Source organism: Coloeus monedula (genome assembly GCF_965178545.1).
Source record: "Coloeus monedula genome assembly, chromosome: 19".
Lineage (NCBI taxonomy): Eukaryota > Metazoa > Chordata > Aves > Passeriformes > Corvidae > Coloeus > Coloeus monedula.
In genome coordinates this window covers 4,318,078-4,343,328 of record NC_138799.1, presented here as the reverse complement: position 1 = coordinate 4,343,328, position 25,251 = coordinate 4,318,078, and the positions used below count along the sequence as shown (strand labels likewise).

General features: G+C 52.2%; 1 protein-coding gene across 1 annotated transcript in view; it reads left to right on the top strand.

Annotated features, from left to right (window-relative positions):
• MGAT5B (alpha-1,6-mannosylglycoprotein 6-beta-N-acetylglucosaminyltransferase B) overlaps positions 1–25,251 on the top strand; it is a gene marked incomplete at both ends in the record, with an annotated part of 64,328 nt that overhangs the window by 11,974 nt on the left and 27,103 nt on the right. The window contains 3 exons of the mRNA XM_082293931.1: positions 12,486–12,630; positions 23,871–23,983; positions 24,977–25,050. Coding sequence (XP_082150057.1) covers positions 12,486–12,630; positions 23,871–23,983; positions 24,977–25,050 — 332 coding nt within the window. The remainder of the gene's footprint in view (positions 1–12,485; positions 12,631–23,870; positions 23,984–24,976; positions 25,051–25,251) is intronic.

Sequence of the window (25,251 nt, the reverse complement as noted above, 5' to 3'; positions counted from 1 at the left end):
GAAGCCTCCCCTTGCTGGCTTGGGGTGTTTTGTGCCACATGCAGACCGTGGGGAAAGAGCACTGGGGCTTCCTTGTGGTGTCAGAATGGCTCTGGTTTGCCACGCTGGGCTACGGGACTCTCAGAAGAGATCCAGAGCCAACAGCCAAGGCTTGTTGTGCTGGAGATGGTGTTTAACATCACCCAGCAGGAATCCTGCCCTGTTCTCCTCAAAACCCCTCAGTATTCCAGCTCCTGGATTGCTCTGCCTCTCCTGCTGCTGTCACTTGCTCCAGCTCCTGGAGTCTCACCTGCTTAAAGTGATTTCTTCCATCAGTGAACACAGAAGAGGAGAGAGGGAGATGTTTAGGGCTGTGCAGTGCAGCTGTAAGCTTTGGTGTTTGTGGCTTCTGTTTCTCTCCAGAGCAGGGATGTTGTGGAGGGGCGAGAATTGTGCTGCAGATGATAATGCTGAAGGTTGCTCGGGGTTTTGTAGGGCATCCTCACCATTTCAGAGCCACAGCACTGTGAAGCAAAGGGATCTTGTGTTATTTCAATGCCTTGGATTGCTCCCTGAGGAGTGGAGCAGAGAGGCCAAATAGAAATGTGAGAACCTACACGATCTCCTCAGAGGGGTCCTTTGCTCCTGCTCCTGGCTCTGCTGCTTTTCCTTCTGTTCCAGCAGCATCCCAGCTGGGTTAGCGTGGCCAGGTAACATCACCATTTGCTCTCACAGAGGATGCAGAAAGGTCAAGCTCGGATTTGCTAACGATCAGAGTGAGCTTGGGTAACTCTGTCATCCCCCCTCGCAATCAGCTGTGCTGGGAGGGGAGGAGGAGGAGGAGCAGGTCTGGACCATGATCCTGACCCACTGTGTGCTCTCTCTCCTTGTGAGGGATGACAGCAGAGGAGGGCACAGCCTGGTTCAGCTCTGTCCTGGCTGCACTGAGATGCTGCTCAGCCCAAGGGAGCTTTAAAGTAAAACACAGATGTGTTCACCCTCCCTCTCTCTCGGGAACAGTAATTTCAGGACCCATTTGCAAACTTGGGTCGCTGCCACTTGTGACAGATCCCAATCTGCTTCTGGGCAGAGCACACAGTCCTTCTGACAGGAGCTTGGGTTGGGGAGAATACCCAAAAGTTTCTTTGTGGCTTTGGGAATCCCTTTTCTTACCTGCTCTGGCTGCAGAGAGCGCCCGTGAGCGAGGGCCTGGACTGCAGCCTCCTTGAGACACAGCACACAGACTCGTGGTTCCAGGGATGTCGTGTTCCCTTTGCTTTCAAGAAGTCATGTGAGTTATACATTTATCTTGCTGCCTTTAATGCTCAGCAGAGGCGACAGGAGAACCAGTTGTGTGAGCAAGTGACAGTGACGGGGGGCACGGGCAGGGGAGGGAGGGAGGGAGCCGGGCGGGCTCTGCTCGGCACAGTCAGTGCTAATTATTCCCAGTTTCTTCCTGAGTGAGTTATGACCCTCTCCCGGGCTGCTGGTGTCATGTTTTGATGTTGTCTGCTGAGCAGCCCTGGGTAACTGCAGCGCTTGTAAGCAGCTTGTCGGGATCAGCGGATGCTGGAGCGTGTCTCGCCGGCAGGGCCCGGGATGCTGCTCCAGGAGGAGGAATGAGACTCTTCTCAGGGTCTGAATCCACAGTTCACTTATGTAAAACTCCCTCAGAAGACAGGAGGTTCCCCTCTCCTGTCCCCTCTTCCTGCACTGCCTGTGGGGTTGTTATCCAGGCGGTTTTCCCCGGTGCCAGGTGTGGGTCAGTGTGTGCTGTCACCTCCTCAGCACTGGCTGGGACCTGCAGATCCTGCACGTCCCCAGTGCTTTATCTTCCTGCTGCTGCATCCAGAGCTGGATTGGACTCTCCTGGAGCCTGTGGGTGCCAGCCAAGGGGAAGCCATGTGGAGAAGTGTGCTGGGCAGCTCTTCAGTGCTTGGCGCTCACTTCCAGCCTCTCTTATCCATCCCATCCAAAGCCACTCCATGAATCCTCGGAGGCTGGAGCAGCCAGCTGATGCTGTAAGAAGTTGTCTGGTTGGTGCCAAGTGGAGCTGGCTGGTGCTGGGAGCATCTCCTTGGTGAGGAGCTTTGCTGGGACCTGATGGGCTTTTGTTTTTTCCTGGAGCAGCGGGGTTGGCTCTCAGGCTCACCTGGAAATGCTGAGATCCAGCAGCTCCCACCATTCTCCTCCTTCCTTGTGCAAGCATTGGTGGGGTGAGAGGAGGTAGTGGAGCCACCAAACCCAGGCAGAGCCCAGACACAGGGTTTCTGCCCCAAACATTGCCTTTTGCCAGCTCCTGCTGGATCCTCAGCTGCCTCAAGGGCTCTTTGAAGCAGGTGACACAACACCCCTAAGTGCCATCAGCTCCACTGTGCTGGGGTTGCACCCCCATGGCCAACACAGGGGTGTCCTTAATCTGCAGTTTTTTGGGAGCAGACCATTGTTCTGCCTGGGTGGAGGAGGTGTGGCCTCTCCTGTTTCTGCTGGTGTCCCCACTTCAGCCCCGAGCTCTGCAGCCATCGTTACGAGCACTGTGCTCCCATCCTCAATCCACTTGTGGAAAGGGAGTTTAAAGTGGAAGTGTAAAACTTTACTGCCCTCATTAAAGTGGTGTTGCAGGCAGGGAAATGAGAGCTGTTGAAATAAGGAAAATAAAGGCATCCCTGGGGTTCCACGTGACACTGGGGGGGGGGTCCTGCCCACTTTTGTGTGCGTGTGCTGGGGGACCCAAATGCAGATTGGTGTTTTGCAGGGCACAGAGGGGTAAAAAACAGTCTCAGGGCTGCTGTTGTAGTGGTTAAGGCTTAATCCACCCTGGAAAAATGTCTCTTCCTGAAGAAATGTCTGCTTGATGTAATTGCTGCCCAGAATTGAATGCCTGCAGGCTTAAAGAGAAGAAAAAAATATGCCACTAAATTGGAAAATTGGAAGTGTCAATTCACACATCTTCAACTGGGGCAGCAGTGGTGAGGACCTCGGAGCAGGGATGTGTGCTGGCTCCTTCCCTGCTGCCCCTGTGTCAGAGGAGGCAGGAGCAGCATCCTGCTGCCCTGGCACTCTGTTATCTCCATAAGCAGGGACACCCAGGGAATGATTAAATCAATTAATTGATTTTCTATAGCTCATAAGGAAGTCAAATGGCATTTCCATCAACTCGTGATGAGCCAACACCCCACCATGGGCCAGGAGGAATGTTAATGGCTCTTTATGCTTTTATTACCCCTTTTCACTCCTAAATCAAAATTCATCCTGAGCCCGGGAGGCAGCAGGTACTTCAGAAAATAAAACTAGCACAGTGGGAACCATAGCAGCCTCTGTAAGAGCTGGGTTTTCCCATTGATTTATTTGTTTCTCTGGCTTAAACGAGAGAGCAGGGCTCGGTTCAGCTCGAGCAGAGATTAGCTGAGGCTCATCCTGCAGCTCTGCCAATGCCCCCCAGCTCTGGGGTCCTGCTTTGGGCTCCACTGCTGCCAGCAGGATCCGGCCCGCGGGCTTGCTGGAGATTGATGAGTTTGGAGGACGGGGATGATTTATGTGCCCCTGGAAGCAGAGTGGCAGGATGCCCAGCACTGTTTGGCCAATCTATTTGGCTGAAGGAGAAAGGGTGATCATTTTAGAAATGTTAAATGAGTGAGTTCTGCTGTTTCTGAAGCTGAACCTTCTGGGGCAGCTGTAAGCGTGGCTGTGTGCTCGAGTGCTGGATGTGCAGAGCTGGAGGGGAGTGATGGGGGTGCTGAGCCTCCTGGAGCCTTCCATGGGCAGGTTTTGGGCTGTGCAAGTGCAGGGTGCAATCCTTCCTCTCCTGCAATCCCTGGGGCACTGGCTCCTGATAGCACAATTTTCCCTGTATGAGCAGCAGGGGCCATCAGGAGAAGAACCAGCTGAGTTAAATGCTGGTGCCCTTGGAGAGATGCCTCTTGTTAACACCGAGAACCCAAATGAAGGTTGGTCCCTGGCTCGTGGGTCTGTGGAGTCACTCTGGGGCTGTCCCTGTCCTGTGGGACCTGTGTGTGCTGCTTTTCACCTGGAACTGGGTGTCTCAGCTGCCCCCAGTACTGACAGCATCCACCCCAGTGTGGGGTCCAGCCATGCCCCAGGAGCTCTGGTGTCCTCTAGGCATTGCTGCCCTTGATCCATCCCTGTGCTGGAGCCCTTGTGTTTTAGGAAGCACTTTCAAATCGATGTTAATCTTGTAATTTGGAAGCCTCTCCTGCAGTGTGAGGTGTTTGAAGCGCTGCAGAACAGCTTAAAATGCAATTTGAAATAGTGTTGGCTGGCAATAGAGAAACAACGGAAAAACTCCCTGCTGCTGCTTTTTTTAAAAGAAAAAGTGAAAGGGGGATGAGAAGGAGGAAGAAAGATGGGTTAAAAAATATATTAAAATAAATAAAAGCTGAACTCCAGCTTGTGTTGAGGTTTTGTGTATTCATCTCTTCTTCCCCAGCTTCCCAACTCCCCCAGCCCATCTCCAGGGGCTGTGGGGGAGAGGAGGTGATCCAGCTCCTTTTACCTGCAGTGGTGGCTCGTGGCAGGACCTGTGGGACTGTCCCCATATCCCAGAGGGGCCATCAGGGCTCTGGTGTGTGTGTGTGGCAGGGTAAGAAGTAATCAAAGTTGGGGGGAAGAGCCCTGTGCTCTCCCTTGCAGCAATGAAACACTCCTGCCTGGGAGTGTGAGTGTTTGTATTGTTCATTTTCCTGCCTTTTCTTATTTGTATGGAAATAGGGAGCGGATGTGTTGGGGTGGAGCTGCAGGCTGCTCCTATAGGGTTTCCTTCGGGGTCGGAGGGACAGGGGGAGCTGGTTGGGTAGAAAAGCATCATCAGGACCCTCTTCTGCGGGCTTAGCTCGGGCTCCTGCAGCTGAAGGAGGGAGGAACGAGACCCCAGAACCAGCGGGGCTGGGACAGGGACACCTCGGGGTGGTTTCCTCTAACCAGCCTCCTCCTGGAACCCTCCTGGGCCCTCATGCCCGCGGGAGAACCTGCAGCGTGCCGGGACAGCGGCTGCAGGAGGGAAGCAGAGATGCGGCTCGTTGCTCCCGAAGCCGCTGGCGATGGGTCCCAAGGATGTGGCTTTGCCGTGACAGTCTGGGAGCGAGATGGGCAGAGCAGTGCCTGCCCGGAGGGGTGGCGTGAGGCCTCCAGGAGAGATTTCTGGGGGTGAACGGGGTTATTTCGCACCTGCTGGTGCTGCTTTGGGCAGCCCGGCGCAGCGGGTCCGGCTCTCAGCAGGGCTCTCCCGCAGCACATCGCTCCCCCCGCTGCCATCGACCCCAGATGCTGCTGCTCTGGGGGGGCTGCAGGAGAGCAGGGGGGGTCCCTGAGCCCAGGAAAGGCTGCAATTGCTGCAATCACACGGCTGCACCTGGGCCAGGTCCTGCCTGGCAGAGTTTGAACCAGCCCTGCAGGACACAGACGGTCCTGCCAGTCCGACGCAGAGGGAGCGAGGGAAAACACCCTTGAGGCTGTACATTTACCCGGCAGCACACGAGGGGGTGGCTAAATCCAGGAGTAGGTGATAGCAGGCAGGTGGGACATAATCGACTTTACCAACCAGTGACTTAAGGCTGCTTAATTTGGCTGATTACCAGGGAGCCGCTTTGCTGCCGGCGCTCCCAGCGCTCCAGCAGCAGATCGATGGAGCATCCACCTCACCAGCAGCCCCCGAGCTGCTCCATGGGCACCTCCAGCTGTGTGGCAGCTCCCTGTGTGGCTCCCGGTGCTCTCTACCCCTGGGGCACTGGCTAAGCAGGTCCGTATTTTCTCTGTGTGACTTAAATTAATACATCTGGTGTGGTTTAGTGGCAGATGTGGGTGGGTTTGCTGGCAGCAATAACTGGCTGGGAGCCCATGCTGGGGAATGGGTGCCCTTAAGGGGTGCAGCCACCCCGTGGGACCTTGTCCATCCCTGGAGCAGCTTCCCCAAAGGGATGGAGACAGGAGGTGGCCATTGCTGCCAGCCTGAGCCTGGCCTTGGGCTTTCTTTTTTGCAGCTAGTTCTGGGTCTCTGGGCTGTGATTGCGATGGATTATGTGTCAGAGTTAGTCCTTGGCTAGTTGGCTCTTTGGTCTTTTAATCTGCTTGAATCAAAATCGATAGTGCAAGTAAATAGAGGAACATCAGAGGGGCAGACAATCGAAGGGCTGGGGCTTTGCTCCTTGGGAAATTCCTCGTGGGAGGATGGGATGCCCAGGACAGCTCTGGGTACTGATGCCTTAGGTTTTAACTTTTATATTTTTCAGATCCTGCACTGCCCAGTGGGTAACTCGGAGTTTCTTGTAGCCTGTTAATTTCTGCTCTCTCGTGCCAGGCAGACATAACAAAGCCTCTTCAGGCCTGCTCTTCAAGGACACTCAGACTGTCCTAGGTCCAAAAAGTATAAACCAAAAGCCTCTGAGAGGGGGGCAAGCTGAGGGGAATTACATCATTAACCTGAAGCTTTAATTGGAGAATTAACCCTGACATGCAAATGAACCAAACCTATAAAAGTGTGAAGAACTCGTGACCTGTTGTCCATCTTGGGGTCCCACCTGGGCAGTGGCCTCTGGCTCCCCAGGGGTACCTTTGAAGGCCTTTCAAATAAACACCTACCTTTATTCCCTTACTCCTGTCCAGTCTCTGTTTCTAGGTGGCCTCTCAAGGCATCAGTACTACCCCCGATGAGATGGGCAGTGGGGTCTGGGTCTACCTGAACCCCGCTGGAGATCCTCCAGTTTCCTCTGCAATAAATCTTCCAAGATTGTGCTGCCCTTTTGAAGGGGTTTAAGTAGCCTGGAGTTGTCCTTTAAAGGAGAAAACCAAAGCAAATGATGCTCCAGATTGAAATTAATTCAGCTGGTATTTTCAATGGACATAAGCAATATCTCACTATCTCTGAGCAAATCCCCTGCGTGTGCTGGAGCTGTTGTGGGATGGCCAGGCAGGGCTGCGATGTGTCTGACAAGGGAGGGAACCAACAGCCAACCAGCCAGGTTATGGATATTGGGAATACAGTGTGGGACTGCATTTTAAATGCCAGGGAGATGCTTTGGTGCTGTTCACACGGGTCTGTGGAGATGTGGGCTGAGGCTGTGCCTTGGTGTCCCCACAGTGATGGGCAAGGGAGGCTTTTTCTGCCCTTGAAATCACTTGGGTTTGGGTGGAAATGTGGGGTTTTTTTCCCCCATCTTCTCAGCACGAAGCTGTTGCTGAGCAGTGTGAGACTCCCTGAGCAGTATGGGGCTGGGTAATCCAGGGACAGGGAGCTGCCAGCAGGGAGGTTTGAGTCACTCCAAGTGGCTAAAGGGATGTTGTGGTTTAAACCCAGAGGGAAATTAAGCACCACAAAGCCACTCTGTCAACCCTCCTCCTCCCCCATCCCTGTGGAATGGGGAGGAGGATGGGAGTAAAGCTTGTATGTTGAGATAAGAAAAGTTTATTCATTGAAAAGAAAGTAAAATACAATAATAATGGTAAATTATAATGATAACAAAAAGGAAACAAACAGGTGATGCACAGTGCAATTGCTCACCACCCACTGACCGATGCCAAAACCCACCTTCCTCCTTCTTCCCCCACTTTATACCCTCACCATGATGTCATGGGGTCTGGAATATCCCTTTGGTCGGTCTGGGTCCCCTGTCCTGGCTGTGCCACCTCCCAGGCACCCCCAGCTTCCTCACCAGCCTGGCAGAGTGAAAAGCAGCAGAGGCTCTGTGTGAGCCTGGCTCAGCAATAACAAAAACATCTCTGTAAAATCAACCCTGTGCTCAGCACAATTCCAAAACACAGCCACTGAGAAGAAAATTAACTCTACCCCAGCTGAAACCAGCACAAGGGGACATGCCCCAAAGTGCTATTTTTATTTTCCTGAGGGGTTTAACTCCTTTTGAAAACCTCAGCCCAGGCACCCTGTGTGACAGGGTGACATCCTCCACGCTCCATCCGTGCTTGGGCAGTGCTGGATGGAGAGGGCTCCCAGTGTGAGCAGTGGTGGAGGATGCTCAGGATCCCAAAACATGGAAAACACAAGGAAACTCCTTCCTGTCTGCTCCTTCCCCTGTGGCACAACCTGGGCTTTGCCAGCACCACTTCACATCATCCCCACTGGTCCCAACCCTGTGCTGAGCTGCCCAGCCTGCACTAGAGCTGCTCCTTTCTCAGCTGCTCTCCACTCCTGCATGGACAGAGAATCGTAGAAACACAGAATACCCTGAACTGGGAGGGATCCACAAGGATCATTGAGTTCCACTGAACTTCACCCTTGAATTCAGCTTGGCACACGCAGCAACACTCCCCTGAGTGCTCATCCTGGCTCCCACTCCTGGAGGTTCCAGTGGCAGGTCCTGGCAGGAGGTGACGCCTGCTCACAGCTGCTTTCACTCCAAGGAGGTGTTTTGAAGACGAGTGCATCATTAGTGAATTCCCTTGGGTTTCAACCCATCCAGATTTGAGCATATTGGCTGGTGACTATTCCGCTGGTTTCACAGAGAAGCTATTCCTTCTTCCACAAGACATCACCCTGAGGGGATGCTTTCCTTTTCTCCCCTGATTTCATCCAATTACTTAGCTGTGTGCTCTTCAGAAGGCCCATAAATAATTCTCCTCCCTCTGCTGTGTTTACCAGCATGTCTCATGAAATCCGGTAAGATATGATTGATTGCAATCATTATTTCCTAGTGCTGCTATGAAAACCTCTGTCAGTTCAGTGATTGCCTGGAAAGCATGGCTGCCACTCAGGAAAGCTGTCAAAACCCTGTCATACTTTAACAAACTCCAATTAATCTGTCGATCAGGTTTACTTGTGTTTGCTGTCCCATCATTGCTGGTTATCAGGGGAAATTAGAATATTTTTCCTTTGTAATTAGCAGCTTGGTGGCTTTGTTTTTTTTAAAGAAAATGGTTTTCAGCGCTGTTTTATTTTTCAGGACTGTTTTACTGGGCTTTTGTGCTGTTGAGGTGGGGTTGGGTTTATCCTGGCTGCCTGCAGTGCTGTGGGTAAAGTCTCCTTGGGGATCTTCATCACTGGCTTCAGGGACAAGCCTGAGGTCCTGGCCAGGATCTTCTCCATCCTCTGGATCCCTGTGCCCAGCTCTGGCAGCTGAGCAGCCCTGGGTGGGTGTCTGAGTCTCCATTTCAGGTTAACAAATTAATCCTGGCTCTTGCATTTTTAAAAGAGTCACTTCAGCACTTTTCCTCCTTTCTTTTGGTTTTAATGAGACACACTTTCCAAGAGATGTAATAATCATTGCCAAAAATGTCAGGTTGTTGTTAGCTTCCTTAAGCTGCTGGAAAAACAACAACAACAACAACGACAAAGACCAGGAACAGAAAGAGAGAGGTGTTGATGTGGAAGAGCTTTGACTTCATCTCCGAGTGCCAGGGGAGGGCTGGGGGGAGATGTGTCCTGCCACAGCCCTGCTTTCTGGAGGGGTGCCCCAAAAGATAACGCAGGGAAAGCTGGGATTTTGGTTTTTTTTATTACTATTTTTATGTAGTATTTGGGATTTTTTTTTTTTTAATTATTTCTTTGTTCGAGAAGGAATATCTTGGCTCATTGTTGGCTCAGAGCTTTGCTGTTGGAAAGCATCCTGGAATGGCTCAAAACCAGCTGGGAATTGGGTGGTGGCAGTGACAGGAGGGGACATCTCAGGGAAATTCAGGGAAGACAGTGGGAATGTTGGGGGGCCAAGTGGTGGGGTGCAGAGCTGGAGCTTGTGGCTTTAATTGCTGCTGGCTTCTCTGGGATGCAGAGGGAAATGGATTTGTGGCCTGGTGGGAATATCCTCACCCCTCATTAGTGGTTTGGGAGCTGTCTTGTCCACTGTGCTTCTGTGGTGAGGACTCGGAGCAGGCATCCTGGCCTGGGCTGCCAGGAAATCTCCATCTCCATTGCCTTCCCAGGCACCATCCTTGTGTCTTCCCAGCAAACCGACACAACCTGACCCCCCAAGCAAGCTGGGATCCAAATCCCCAGGCCAGGATGGACTCCACCCATGGGAATCTGGTGGCTGTGGTTTGAGCCTTTGTGGCCAGCTGTAGGGGTTGGCTCAGGTCCCTTTCCTGACCTCCAGCCTGACCCACTGTGGCACAGGAGCATCCAAGAGGGATCGGTAATCACTGTCTCACTCAAAAACTGTGTTCAGGGTCTCAGCTCTGCCCTGCTGCCCATGCTGGGATGTCAGAACAGGAGCAAATTCTGAGTAGAAATCCCCATTTGGGGGGTGGTCAGTCCTGGGGTGGACAGAGGGTGCTGGGAGCTGCAACACCTGAACACAGCCCAGCTGTCAGAGGGACGCCACTGCAATGGGCTCAGGCTGTGGGTAAATAACTGAAGTGGATTTTCTGATTTAAGCCCGTCTCAGAGCTGTTCTATTTCCCTTGGCTGTGCCTTCTCTTGATTTGCTCAGCTGTGTTTGGGGCAGCCCCTGTCAAAATGGAGCTCCAGGGTTCAAGATTCCACTTTTTTACCCCCATAGGATCTTTTAATTGCAGGCTCATTAGTGCTGCTGCTCTCCAGTGGGACAGGCTGTGACTTTTATATCACCCAGGGGACAAGGTGACCTTCCTGGTGGGATGGGCACAGGTGGCTCTTGCATTCCCAAACCCACCCAAGGAGACCTGAGGCTGCACAGGACCTCGGGCACCCACTGATTCAAGCAGAAGTCACTGACTTCTTGCCATGGAACTGAGGGAGTGTTTGGGGAAGAGCCCAGTTTCAATCTCCATGAATGGTGGTTTGTCCTTTTTTTTTTGAGCGATTGCTTTTGCTCTCAATGTTTCTTCTGTTTTGTTAGATAGCGTCAGGAAAAATAATGTGCTGCTGATAATCTCAGCCAAGCGTGGAAGGCAGCCCTTGGCAAGGTCTGGCTGGCCCAGTGTCAGCTTCTTGGAGGGCTCATAACCCTGTGTTCGTGTGCCGTGCCTCCGACAGAGCCGCAGTGATCCCAGGTTATCCCAGCGCCCGCCGGGTTGAGAACCTGCCAGAGGAGTGTGAGGGGCTGGAGCCTCCAGTTCAGCTGCAGTGCCAATGCAGCCCTCCCTGGGAAGCAGCCCTCCCTGGGAAGCAGCCTTCCCAGCCCCTGGGAGCCGTGGCTGAATAGTGGGGGAATTCCTGGGGGAGCGCGGATGGGGCCGGGGCTGCAGCTCTGCAGCAGCAGGAGCTGTCACGGTGCCCCTGATCCCACCACGGCCATACCCTGCTCTCACCTGAACACCCAAACCATCCACACTGAGGCCTCTGTGCTGTTTCACGTGCCCCTGTGGTGAGGAGAAGCCCATGCCAGGGCTGTCCTTGGCACACAATGCCATTGGAATACCCTGATCCATCCCACCGCCCTGGCTGGGCTGGCTGCAGGGGGCTGTGCCAGGGTAGGGGATCCCAACCTCCCTCTGGCTTTGTGAGACTGGTTTTGCATCTGTTTGGAGGTGCATGAGGTGTGCCTAAGTCCTGATAGCCACCTGATAGCCACCTGATAGCCACCCAGGGGTCTGGCAGCCGCTCGCCTTCCCAGCGCTGCCCCCCTGGCCCCTGCTGCTCCCTACATTAAATATGTGCTGCCTCTTGGAAAGCACATGTGAGTGGAACGGTGGAGATAAGCTAAATGGGAGAGGTTCAGGGGATTATGCACTGATTAAGTTATTACCAACGTGAAATGAGCCGAGCTGAGATGAAACAGGAGCTTTATTTTCCATTCCCTGGCTCCGGGCTCAGGCTGCCTGTCGCTCGATGGCAAATCAAGCCGGGAGCCAGGAGCTCCTGGATCCCCCTGTGCTTTCCATGTGGCAGCAGGTCAGTGCCATGCAAACCCATAGGAAACAGTGTTAAATAGGGCTGGGAACTGGGGGCCTTCCTTGCTGCAGGGGTTCTCTGAGATGCAGCGCTTGAGACAGAGCTATTTCCAGTGCTGGGCCACCCACCTCATTGCAGATATGGGCAGAACATGAATTCTTCTCTGTAACAGGAAAATCCGGTGCTGCTGGGAGGATGTGTTGGGGGAGGACCACCTCTTTGCTCAGTTTCCCCTGTTCTTCCTTAAGCATCCCCTGTAGGCTGTTGTCAAAGGCAGGATGCTGGCCTAGGTGGGCGCTGGAGAGTGAAAAACAGAAAGTGCCAAATGAAAGGCTGTTTGGTTGGTGCTTGGGAATAAAATCAGTTTTCCATAAGCCCACAGGACAGGCTGGATCAGGTGGATAAGTCAGGAGTTCATGCCTGGAGAGCCAGGGGAGGGGGCTGGATCCAGGGCTGAGATAACCACTGGCTATCCCAAGCTGGAGGAGCCCAGCTGGATTTGGGCACAGGCAGGGATTTACCCTGCTCAGGCGGGACGATGGCAGAGCCAGGGCGGGGACATTGGGGACAGCAGGGCACCGAGATGGCCCATACCCCACCGAGCCCACCCGTGGGGCTGGGGAGCACAGGACCACTGGGCAGATGTGGGGCTGGGGCCGTGGGCAGGGGGTTCCATGGGTGGGGTCTGTCAGTGCCAGCCGTGGCCGGGTCTCACCTGCTCTCTGTGCCGCAGTGATGGGCGCGCTGGAGTCCCGAGGGGTGCTGCGCAGGATGAGCGACATGCTGGAGATGCTGATGAAGAGGATGGACATCCTGGCCAGGCTGGAGAACAGCACTGACTTCCACAGAGGGGATGAAGCACGATTCCCTCTGGACAGGTCAGTCAGACCCCGTGGAGCAGCGCTGGGCATGGGGGCTTTGCAGCAGCAGAACAGCCCAAGGTGCTGAGCTGCTCTGTGGGGGTGGTGGGGCCCAATGGGACATGGGGCCTGGGGAGATCTTGTTTAGTCTCATTTGCCATTTCTGGAACCTTTTCTTTTGGGATTTCTGAACTGACTGCGATTTTTAGCAGTAGTGGTCACAGCCCCAAACTTGTCAGAGTTCAAGAAGCGTTTGCACTGCGCTCTCAGGCACACTGTGTGATTTTTGGGGCTGCCCTGTGCAGGGCCAGGATTTGGACTCAGTGATTCTTATGGGTCCCTTCCAACTTGGGGTATTTCATGATTTCCTGCAGCAGCAGTCCCAGCTGCGAGTGTGGAGGTGTGGGAGTGCTTGCGGTGCTGTGCTGTGGTGCAGCCGGAGGTGGGATTTGCCGAGGCCTGGAGCAGCACCTGGTGTGTGGGATGTGCTCCCTGAGCTCAGGACAGGCTTTGTTCCTGTACTCCTTGGGTAGCAGTGGAACTGGTTGTTGTTTGGAATCCAGGGCTGATGTGCTTAGCCTTGGAGCTGAGCAAGGCTTAAATGTGCAGAAGGGCTTAAAATGATGCCCTGGCTCCCCGTGATGTACATCTCAGCTGGCAGCATGAGAGATGCCATCAGACCTTCCCACCTGATTCACTAAAGAGACACTTCCCTGTGCTCTGGGAGCCTTTAAATATTCATTGGCACTAATTTGAGTGTCAGGCCAAGACCTGCACAAACGGTAACCGGTGCTGGGGGGGGGCAGAGATGGAAAAGCAAAGGGGCAGCACTAGGGACCAACCTGGCAATGGGGAAAAGATGCCAATGTGGATTTTGCTCAGGTGGAGCCTCGGGTGACACATGAGAGGTGGATGGCAGGGATGTGACGTGCAGGGGTCACCCCTGCCCTGTTCCGTGCTGACAGCACAGGAGCTGTGGTGCATCCTGCTGGCTCCCACACAGCATTCCCACCTCCGCCTCCTGCCATCGCTGTGCTTTTCCCTGTTCCCACCAGCATTTCCATCCCTCTCCCTCGCTTTCCATCGAGCCTCTTTTGCGCCTATAATGGAAAACAGAGTAAGCGAGCCTGTAATTAAAGGCTGAGCTCTGCCACGGTACCTGCACACCTGAGTTAGAGCTGCACAGGCAGCCGTGGAATGCGTGGTCCTGCCTTTTATGTAGCATCATTTCCAGTACTGAGAAAATATAATTTGCCTCAGCAATGGCAGGTGCTGGGGATTTTGTCGTTCCGAGGCTGGCTGGTACCCAAGTGAATGAGATCACCAATAATCCCAGAGAGGAGTGGACAGGACTATTACAGCTGGCCACTGGAAGGTGCTTGCTCACATTTAATGACTTTCTTGGCCAGTCTTGTGTTAAAAGAACCAGTAATTGCAGGTGATGGTAGTTTCTCTACACTAGCAGCCAAGAGATAAACTTTAAAGTGTTTCTGTGGGCTGGCAGCAATGGCTGCAGACGGGGATTTGGTGTTTCAGATCTGCTGTGTGAGTGATGACTTTGGGGCCATCTCTTGGAGAGACCAGAGAGGATGAGAGCTGATGCACCCACATCAAAACAGCCTTGGGTTTTGTGTGTGTGCTCAGATGGGCCTGAGTGGTTGAGATTACAGACATCTTAATGTTCAGAAGCAGAAAGTCAGGGGCAACTAGTTTATCACCCTTTGCTCCTTATAAATCACCCCTAAAGGAAAATCAATTCTCTTCACTTGATTCTGCATCCAAACCCATCTGTCTCCTCTCCTTGTTCTCACCTGGCCACTGAAGATCCATTTCTGGTCGTGGGGCAGAGCATCTCCAGGTGAAGCAGCCACCATGGGGGAGTTTCTTGAGGGTGGCATTTTGCTGTGAAAGTCCCTAACGAAGCACTGGCAGCGCTTGCCAACACTTGGGAAGCATTCCCCGAGTGCTCCCTTCTTTCCAGCCCTGGGTCTGGCTGAGGTCTGTGGCCAGAGGGGATGTGTTGGAAGCGTTACAGCTGTTCTGGGTCTCAGCAGGTTTGAGTGGCCCTGTGTCTGCTGCCACGTGTGCTCCCTCATCCTGGGTGCCCTTTCTTGGCTTGTCCCGGCCCTCTGAGGGGTGCATGAGGCAGCTGGAAGGGTACAGATCCACCCTGCTCTGAGCAGAGCCTGGCTCTGTGCTGACCCCACAGCTTTGGGTGCTGTCTGGAGCTGAGCAGAGCATCCCGGGGGAATCCCAACGCAGCTGGGCTGAGACCCTGCGGAGTGCGGGTGCTGAGGTCCCTGTCGCTTTGAGGGTAACCAGCTGCAGTCCTGGGGACCCCTGTGCTGAGGTGGGATTGGGCACCCCCAACTGCACCAGGACCCAGCAATATCTCCTGGACCCGGATCAGCCCCACGGAGACACTCGGGTGCTGCTCCTCGTTAGGATCCTGGGATTCCACCAAGGGTTTGTCTCCTTCCCTCCCTGTCTCTGCCTCTTTGATCACCAGTGACCGACTTGAGGCTGTCAGGGAAAGATAATACAATTAAAGGGTGCTAATTTCAAAGGGATTTTAGTCTTCAAAGCATCCCTGCTTGGCACGGCTGCCGCCTTCGTCTCCTTCCCGCTCAGCACAGCCGCCAGCATGGACTTTGCAGTTCCAGTTGCCCAAAAGTGGATTAATTCTTGTTTTCACAAAGTGCTCTCCTGCTGAAGGTTGGATCTCAATGGAATCAGCAACGCTGGGTTTTGCAGAGCCCCAGCTGAGAGGAAGGAGGTGAAGGCTTTGCTGGGCTTTATGAGATAACCTGTGAGCACTGTACCGCTCGAGCAGAGGGTTGGGGTAGCTTTACCCCTTGGAAAGTGCAAGGAGAAGTCTGAATATACAGGGGGGAATTACTGGCCTGCCTTGGAAAGCCTCCCAAGCTTTCCAAGATGAACCTTGCTCCAAAATCTTTCTTGCTCCACAGGGGCTGTCTGATTGAATACTCCACAGGTGCCTCCATTTGTAGCCCAGCAGCCCCTTGCAATGCTTCAGATAAAACTCTTGGAAAACCCAAATGTCCCAAATGTCCAATTTTCTTCCCCTTAGAAGAGCTGCCCGAAGGTTTTGTGGGACGTCACGCTGGGATAAGGACACAGGCTGCACCTGCGAGCCCCAGGTGTTGCTGGATCCCTTCTCCAGCCCTGCCTGGGCTCCCTGCTGCCTGCATCCTGCCTGCACCCTGCCCGTGCTGGGAAGGGAAGGATGGATTCCCTAACGAGGGCGAGCAGCCTGCCAGTCAGCTGCAGCAAAATCAATACGGCTGTTAATTGAATGCAACCCTCGTAAATCATCAGAGGGGAAGGAAATTAGGAGTACTTATGGAAGCCTCCTGGAGAGCTGTTTACTGGGCAAGGGAAATATTAGTTTGCAGGGGAAGGGTTGATCTCTGGCTGGGAAGTGCTAGGGAGGAGGGGGTCTGAAGTGGCTGACCCAAGCCAGCACCATAACCCAGCAGTGCTGGGGATTGGAGAATCCCTTTTCCAGGAGCTGGGCTGCCCCTGCCCACCTCATCCCACGGGGACACGGCAAAGGGGAAGGCTGGGGTCTGCAGCTCTGGCATCCCTGGTCATCCCTCTCCCCCACACGGTGGTTAGCCTGCAAAGGGTGCTATTTGCTAACGACTGATTAATCTTCAAGCTTAATTACTGCCAAGGCTCAGTTAATTTCCACACACTTTAAGTATTTGTTCTTGTAATCATTACATGACTCCATATTCCCCCAGTAATTAAAAGTCTCGCAATATGACACTAAATGGATGATGTTCCTGCATCCTGCCAGCCTGGCTCTATTAATTCCTGAATTGTTGCCACTGGTGAGCTGGCTGTAGCGAAATCCCTGCCAGATGCTGTGGTCTCCTGCTACCCAGGTGAGCCTGGAGCAGTCTTGGACCCCTCTGTGTGTTGCCTCCCCATCTCCTCGGCAAACTGAGGGGCTCAGTGGGGGCTGCAGCAAGGGGAGGGGATGCTGCAGGGTGTGAAAGCTGTTCAGGGCAGCCCAGGGAAGGTAAGACCCAGCCCGTGATCCAGCCTGGCTTTGCTGGGTGTTGGTTCTGCTGAGCTGAGCTTGGCTGCAGGAGCAGGGGTGCATCAGGAGACAGGAGCCTTCCTCCCCAGCACTCGCCTTCCTCACAGGTCCCACAGCCCGTTCCATCCTGGCAGAGGTGCTGAGTTGTTTCTTGCCAGCTCCTGAGGGTGTCTCCAGCCTGGCCCTGGATGATTTTAGTGTTACTTGGAGGGGGTGAGGACAGCACAGGGAGTCCCTGTGGGTCTGGGGTCCCCACTGAAGTCAGGAGAGGACATAAATGCCAGGGAAATTCACACCTGAGCAGCTGAGATAAATTGCTTTTCTCTCTAAGGCAGAGCAGGGAGCTGGCTGTGTGCTGTTAGAAGGTGAGCAGGGGTCCATCCATGTATCCCACATTTCCAGAGGGGATGTGGCCTCATGGAAGAGCCTCACAGCCAAATGGTGCTGGGCACTACCAGCGTGGTGATAGGACAGGTGCCAAGGTATGCCCAGGTCAGTCACACCCTCCCCTCCTCCTCCCAGGCTTGTACCTCCCCCAGCACCTCCCACTCAATTTGCTGAACCTAGTTCTGCGATAGGCTTTGCTTTCTGTTGATTTTGTTTAGTTTGATTTATTTTTTATTGATTTTATTGATTTGATTTGATTTTTTATTTTATTTCCACGCCAAAGCATCGACACACTGGGAACTGCTTTATCACAGGGCTGGCAAATGAGGCTTCTTGGTGAAGGAGCACCTGGAGGCCAAGTGCAGTCACTGATGTTTTTGTGCCGTGGTTGGTTTTGCCTTGGGGGGCTGTACAGGGGCAGTGCTGGGGCGCTGGTGATGTGGGGCTGCTTTTACCCAGCCTGTGGATCTGCTTTACCCTACAAGGAGAATCAGATCCTGTTAACCCTCCATCAAATTCCCTGATTTTGGAGCAGCTGTGAGCAAACCCACAGCTGGCAAAGGAAATGAGAGGTGAGGACTCTATTTTGCCCTGAGGATTATGATCAAAACTGGTGGTTTTGGTCTCACTTTTAGGCAGGTCCCTCTCAGTCAAGACTGTGAGGCTGGCAATGCTTTCCCAGCTCACTGAAGGTGGTTTCTCCCAGCCTGCATCAGACTACTCAAGCCTGTAGATAAATATATCTGATTTATGCCCCAACAAAGTGGTGATCCCATAACCCTCCTTTTCATGATCCTTCATGTTACCATAAATAAACCCACAGCTGCCTGGGTGTGTGGCTCAGCCCAGTTCAGAAGGAAAATGAAGGTTTTTGGGCTTGTGGCTTCAGCTTTGTGTTTTGCTTGGGGAGGATCTCAAAGCACTTTATAGCATTGATAAAATATTTTAATTAATGGTGTTGGTTACACTTTGCTGGCTGTGCTGGTGAGCTACAGGGTTTGGTTGGAAAGCTGATTTTCATCATTTTTTTCGTGAAGTTTATTGGCAGCTCACTGAAATGTCAGTGTCCTCTCCTGGGGTGTGCAGCCGTGGGCTTTGGGTTAGCTCAGGGTCTCTTAGAAAAGAATTTGTGGGTGAGAAATATCACCCACAATCAACTGAAATGAAAACAAATGGAAGTACTTTAGGGAGTTAAATGCTCCTGTATTTATTATGTGATTTATTATGTAACTTGGTGTTGGAGCAGTTCAATCAGGGCTCTGCCCATGCATCATCTGGCATTTGCTTCAAAAGAGTTTCCAAGGAATGCTCCCGCTGTGTTCTCTGGGATGTTTTCCCAGGGGGAATTCCCGGTGAGCACAAACATGGCCAGAGTGAACTCAGGTCTTTTCTCAGGTGTTCGTGGAGGGGAGACCGAGCTGTTTGTCTCACCCTGAGGTGGAAAGCATTGGGATGTACAGAGACCCCAGAAATTACACTGGGAGCAAATGCTATCCTCTGAAATGGTAAAAAATATTTGTATGTAATTGTAATTTTTCATCCAGTTGACTGGCAGGAGCTGCCTGTGAAGAATAAACCCATTTCTCAGTGGTATGGGCCTTCTCACATGTGCAAAGCCAGGTGCCACATCCCTTTCCTTGTTTGATGTCAGGAAAGGCACCGAGCATCTGAGTGACCTGGCAGAGCCCTCGCCATGGGGGAGCAAAGCAGCGAGCCCTGTGCCTCAGTCCTTGCACTTTTTTCCCCTCTAATGCTGCTCTAAATTTCTACCAAGCTGATCATATCCAGAGCTTTGGGCTTTTGCTCTGCTCCCTGGGGGTCGGAGCCTTTCCCAAGTGGAGCAGGACATGGAGCCCATCACGGCACTGGGTGTGCTGCCCTCCCACATCATGGGCCAGCAGCTCAATCCAAGGCAAGGCTGCTCATCCAAGCTCAGGGAGCAGCACTGGAGCAATGAGGATTAAATCCAGGATTACAAGGCCAATAAATATAAACTGCACTGCTGAACCTCCTGAGCATGGCACCTGCCCTGGCCACTGCTGCCTCTCCTGCTACACCTCCTGTTTTGGGGTCATCGATGTCAGGGGACTGTGACATAAATTTTAGGGTGAGTACCAGCCACCCAGTAACCCCCCTGTGTCTGTGTCCTGCCCTCTCCCACGTGGACAGCCCTGGCTCCTGGATTTTCAGATACAAGCCAGCTCAGAGAGGATGTGGAGATTCACACAAGCGCATGGATCTCCCAAAAATGTTTTATCTCCAGCATTGATGAGTTTTATTTGTATTCTCTTACATTAGTGGAGCAAAGCTTTTAATTTCTCCATCTTCTTGGATATTTAAATGACTTTATTTAGTTATCCAGCACTTGAAGGAGGGATTTTCCTCACATCCCTGGGACCCCACAGCTTTCCAGCCACCGAGTTTGTGACTTCACAGAGTTGGGTGGCTCTGAGTGCTTTCCATTGGAGGGGCTGGGGATGAAGGGACAGATGGATGGATGGGAAGAGCAGCCTGAGCCCTCAGGGTGACCTGCTGGAGAAGCCCTTGGGGCTGATTTCTCCTGGAGATATCCCAGCTGTTTTAATGGGCAACACCTCTCAAGCTGTAGCAGGAACCAGGAGGACGGGAAAGATCCTTTTCCCTTGGCTGTCAGTGCTGCCTGTGGGATTTCAGCTCCCTGTCCTGGAGACTGAGGCTGTTGTGGGGCTGGATGTGATTTGTGTCCCCAGAGCAGGGAAGGAGCACCAGCCTTGGGCATCCTCCCTGCTGCTTTCTGCTCTGCTTTGGGTTTTTAAGCAAAAACTTAAAAAATATTTAAAGAGGCAAATGGCAGCACAGACTGGAGTGAGCGAGTGGAAATCCTTTGGTAAACTGCTCTGTGCAAATGCTGAATTTGTTGAGGTATTATCTTCAGAACATCTGCTTTTCTCCATCTGTATTGGTCTTCCCAAAGCTATGGCTTTCACCAGTTAATAGCAAGAAATATCGGATGAGCAAGCAAATATGTTTAGGGCTTGTATTATGAAGACAACACACAAAGAGAAAGAGATTCATCTTTTCATAATGCCACTTGTATAAAAGGCAATAAAAATACAGTGGCTTGTAAAGGGATAAACAGGCTGAATCCGAGCTGGTGCTGCCGAGTTGGGGACAAGAGCAAAGTGAAGGGAACCAAATTAATGCATAAAAAAGTGACAGAAAACCCACCCTCCGGCTATATTCTATGGCAAGTGATCTGTCAGTGGGGAAAGATACATCTTAATAGCAGTTTTTGAAAGGAGATGAATACTGTATACAGAGCATTATAAGGCACGGTGTGATCTGAATCTTAATCAACACGGGGAAATATAAATCTGAAAATAATAAAGACGAAATCAATATTGATGGTCAGGAGTAAAAGTACTGTATTTGCTGTAGTAAACGGTTTTAAGGTCCCAGGGAAAAAATTGTTCTAGAAAAGCCGTGGCAATTTAGTGCAGTTTCAATAGCTGGCACAGTGCCAGCACATTTTGGTGGCATTTAGAGTGTCACTATGGAAAAATTTAAAAAGCAAAAAGGGAAAAGGCAAAAAGCTGCTCCCTGGCTAGTGGTAGTGCTGGAAGAAAGGAGATTTTTTTCCCGCTGGGCCGGCAGCAGCTGTGCTGGCATCCTGGCTTGGATGCAAGCATCTGGTGGGATATTCCTGCTCTGCTGAGCTATCTTTGAGCAGAATAAACCTCTTACCTTGTCCTGGCTGGTGTCTCCAGTTAGTGGGAACAAGGCATCGAACTCCTACGAGGCACACAGAACCTTTACCCATTGGAGATTTTCCTTTAAATGCCTTATTTTCCTGTCTCCTGCCTGGGTGACAAATCGCTGTGCTGATAGCTCATGTAACTTATGTTTAACCTGCTTGTCACCCCCTTAATGCCTTCCATGAAGTTTGCTGCTCCAGTGATGGCCTTGTTACCCAGCAGATACAAACACTGGGACCTGTCAGTGCTCTCAACTTGGGAGCGTGGCTCTTCCCCTCAGGCATCAAACCCCTTGCTCAGAGTCACAAGGGTGTGCAAGGGTGAGGAGCATGGGAGGTCTGAGCCTGGTTCTGTGTTTTGAAGGGGCTTTTCCACCTTTCTCCCTCTCCTTTCATATGTTCCAAGCGTCACAGTGGGCATTTTTAGTGTCACTGTCCAGCAATCCTCTGGGTTTTGGGGAAAGCCTTGTGATGCTCATGGCTTGTTTGAAGACTGGAGTGTGATGCTCAGAAATACATTTTCCATCTAAGGGCTTTGAGGTGAAATCTCTTTGTTTGGGGAGCAGTTGTAGCTTCACAAGAGCTGGGCAAGCTGGCACAGAGCCTGGGCCAGCTCTGCCACCAGCACTGTGGCCACCTGGCAGGACTCAGGCTGAGCTGGAAGAAAGCCATTTATTTAGGATAATGATCCTGGTTTTTGTTAGAGTGTTTTCGTGGCTGCCCAGTGCTCAGCTCTGGCTGAGCTGAGGTCTGGAGGTCATCAGTGAGAAGGTGGGGCCTGAGGTTTCTGTTGATTTTTGGGGCTCACCCAGTTCCTTGGGTGTTTGGGAGCAAGTGAGGATTGGGGTAGCTTCTGGGAAGAGGCAGAAGCCAGACTGTGGGGTAATCTAAGTGCTCTGAAGAGTGAGAGCAATGGCTGTGGTCATCCTCTCTCCTTGCCATGAGTGATGGAGAAACCTGGGGAGCATCTTCATCAAGCCCACATCCTTTTGCTGTTGAAAATGGGAGTTTGGGCTCACTGGGTCTAAATTCACTGCATCCATGTGATGTTTCCTCCTAAATTGCCCACCCACATATTTACTGAGTGCCTCTTCATCACCTGTAGGGTCTGATGGCTGCTTGCTGGTGGAAAAAGGGTTGCAGAAATGGGGGTTTTCAAGCTTTCAGACCAGGACAATTTTATCTCCTCAGAACCATGCTGACAAGCTGAGCTTATCTCAGGTTATTTTTGTGCCCATGTTTTCCCAGGGCCTCACGAGCAGCCTCCCTGCTGCAGCAGTTACAGCAGGATACCTGGGGTTTATTCTCTGCAAAGGTTGGAAGTGACTCGGGGGCAACGGTGTCCTCTGCATTTAATTATTATTTCTTAAAAGCCCAAGATCAGTGGCTCCCTGTGGAGATTTGCAGCCTGAATATTGATGGTTGTAAACCATGCCAGAAGGAAAAATGTGGGCTGCTCGCTGCTGGCAAATGGACTTTAAATCAACAACTGAAGCAGTGTCGGTTCATAAAACCAGGATTTTTTTAGCCTTGAGGACAGAGGTACTTTAAATCCCAGCCTTCAGGTTCACTGATCTGCTGGAGAACAAACATAAAACTTCACCACGAAGGACCTGACATCAGCACGTATTTTTTGTGCCACGAGCATTCAAGGTAGCCCTTTTGGTTTTGCTCACTGCGTGTGACATTCCCTTGTATCCTAACGACCTCGGCGGCAGCGGGAGGGAAAACTTACGACCCGAACGCTGCAGAAGGGGAAGTTATTTATTGGGATAACTCATCGAGATGTGGTGGCTGTTTGTGGTGGAAGTGGCAGCAGAGGTGTTGGAGGGGGAGGGCTTGCTCCTTGTCAAGCCTGGCAGGGCACCACTGCTGATGGATGGAGTTGTCTTTGCCCTTTTCCAGGTGACGCCAGGTTTTAATAGACACCCGGCCTCTTTACAGGGCTCTGTTTCCCTGTGCACACAACGTGTTCCTTGGCTGAGGTTAATGGGGCTCTTCACGCAGGACAGTGTTGATTCCAGGTTTGATTCCATGCAAGCACATGCAGCTACCCAAGCTGGTGGGATCTGACCTCAAGCCTTGGTGGGAAGGTGCCTGTGGGCTTTGCTGGGGCTGCAATCCCCAGCTCAGCCCCAGCTCCTGCCGTGCTCTCGATGCCGCCCCAGCTCCCTGTCCCTGCACAGCCCCCACTGCTGCTCCTTGTTGGGGTCCTGGAAATCCACTCAGCTGAATCTCAGAATCACTGAGGTTGGAAAACACCTCTGATATCATGGAGTCCAACCATTAACCCAGCACTGCCAAGCCCATCACTAAACCATGTCCCTAAGAACCACATCTGCATGTTTTTGGGACACTTCCAGAGATGGTGATTCCGCCACTTCCCTGGGCATGCTGTTCCAATGCCTGGCCTCGCTTTTCAGTGAAGAATTTTTTCCTGATATCCAATCTAAACCTCCTCAGGTGCAACTTGAAGCTGTTTTGTCTTGTCCTATCACTTGTTACTCAGGAGGAGAAGCTGATCCCCACCTTTGGTGGATGGGCTGGCTCAGGACATCCACGTGTCCTGTGTGCTTTTCATCACTCTGCTCCAAGCCCACAAGCTCCCCCCTCCCTCCTTGGGTTTACCTTCTTTGTCCTGTATTTTTATTCTTTTTCTCCTTTTTTTTTCTCCCCAGCACAGCTTCCTATGTGCACCTCAAGACCAATAATCACAGCAGAGGATTTTCGAACACAGCACAGCTGAAATAAGAAAAAACACTTTTTTTTTGCCAGACTATTTAATATTTCCCTGCATAAAATGCACAGGTGGATCCGTGTTTATCAGCACACTGCAGAAAATGGCAGAAGAGGTATAAATACTAATTTAAATAGGTTTTCAATCAAACCTCCTGGAAGGCAGCGGCTTCTTTGCCTGTTAAATGCTGCACCAGGTGCTCCCATGTTTCATCCTGGAGCTAAGTTCAACCTGCTGGCAGCTTCCAAGGGCATGGATTTCGCTCGGAGCACCTCTGAGTGTCACCACTGGGAGACACTAAGTTCTCAGGGTTAATTTGGTTTCTTTCCCAGGTTCCAGCCAGCAGCTGGGTTGATGGAGAGGATCCAGGCCATAGCTCAGAACGTGTCAGACATTGCAATAAAAGTGGATCAGATTCTCCGGAACAGCCTCCTGAATGGGAAAGGTGAGTGTCCCTGGGGGTCCCCACGCTCCAAACACACATCCAACCATGAAAAATTTGGTAAAAATGCTGGGAATGGATTGCTGGTCTGAGGCTGGCTTCCTTGGAAAATTTGTGCCTGCCAGGGGGACGAGTGGTAACAAATCTGAATGGCTGTCAGGGATGGATGCCAGGGAATTAAATGCAAAATTAAAGGTGAGGAGCAGTGCCAGCAGAAGCACCTGGGTAGAAAAATTTGGTGGTTTGGATCCAAATGCACAGGGGCTGGGATTCAGCACCAGGAGAGGCATTCCCATCCCACTGTGGCACTGCTGGGAGTGCAGCTGTGCTCTCCAGATGTTTCTCCACATGGCTACGTGGTCCTTGGGGTTTAGGCAGAAGATCCTTCCATTGCCTCTTGCACCTCATGCTTTTCAGTCATGGGCAAAGGAGGGCTTAGAGGAGGGGTGGTGGCTTTTATTGACCCAATCACAGAGGGAGAAAAGATCCTGTTGCCTTTTTAGCCCCTTTGTGGCTTATTCTGGAACTTACTTTGGGGGCTGAGTCTTCTTCCAGCACCTCAGCAGGACAGTTTTTCTTGCAAGTTTACAGCATAAAGGCTGTCAAGTATTTCCCTAGATCCTGCAGCCTGCTGACAGGAGTGGGGATAGGTGGGACTTGGGGTCTGGACCAGGCAGAGGGCACAGGGAAGTGCTGGAAATCGACCTGCTGAGATTCAGGGAAGGGGAACATTCCTGACATTGAAGCAGGGTGGCTTCCTCTGTTTCCTCCCTGATTTGGGAAGGATGCTGAAGATGCTTCATGTCTTGATGTCCTGCTCTATCCAGTGGGATGGGGCTGTCTGCCAGCCCAGCTGTGGCACCAGTGAACATGCTTGGGGGCTGCCAGCCCCGTCCCATCCCATCCCATCCCATCCCATCCCATCCCATCCCAGCATTTCTAGATGCTCCACTGTCATGTCCCAGCTCTCTCCATGCCCAAATTGTCTCTCTGCAGTGATGGAAGGCAGGAGGGATCAGTGTGAGGTGCCCAGGGACCCCAAGTACCCCGACTGTGCAGGGAAGGTGGAGGTGAGTTGGGGTTCCCTGTCTGGGAGAGGGTCTCCACCTGGGATGGAAGCTGCTGGGAAGGGAAGGGCCCTGAGCAGTGACCCTGGGGGTTAAACTGGGAAGAGCAATGGGGTCAGGGGATGTTTTCCAGAATAAAATGTTTGTTAATATTGGAAAGGTGCAGCCCCTTGAAGGAGGAGGAGCAGAGCCAAAGGTGTGGAA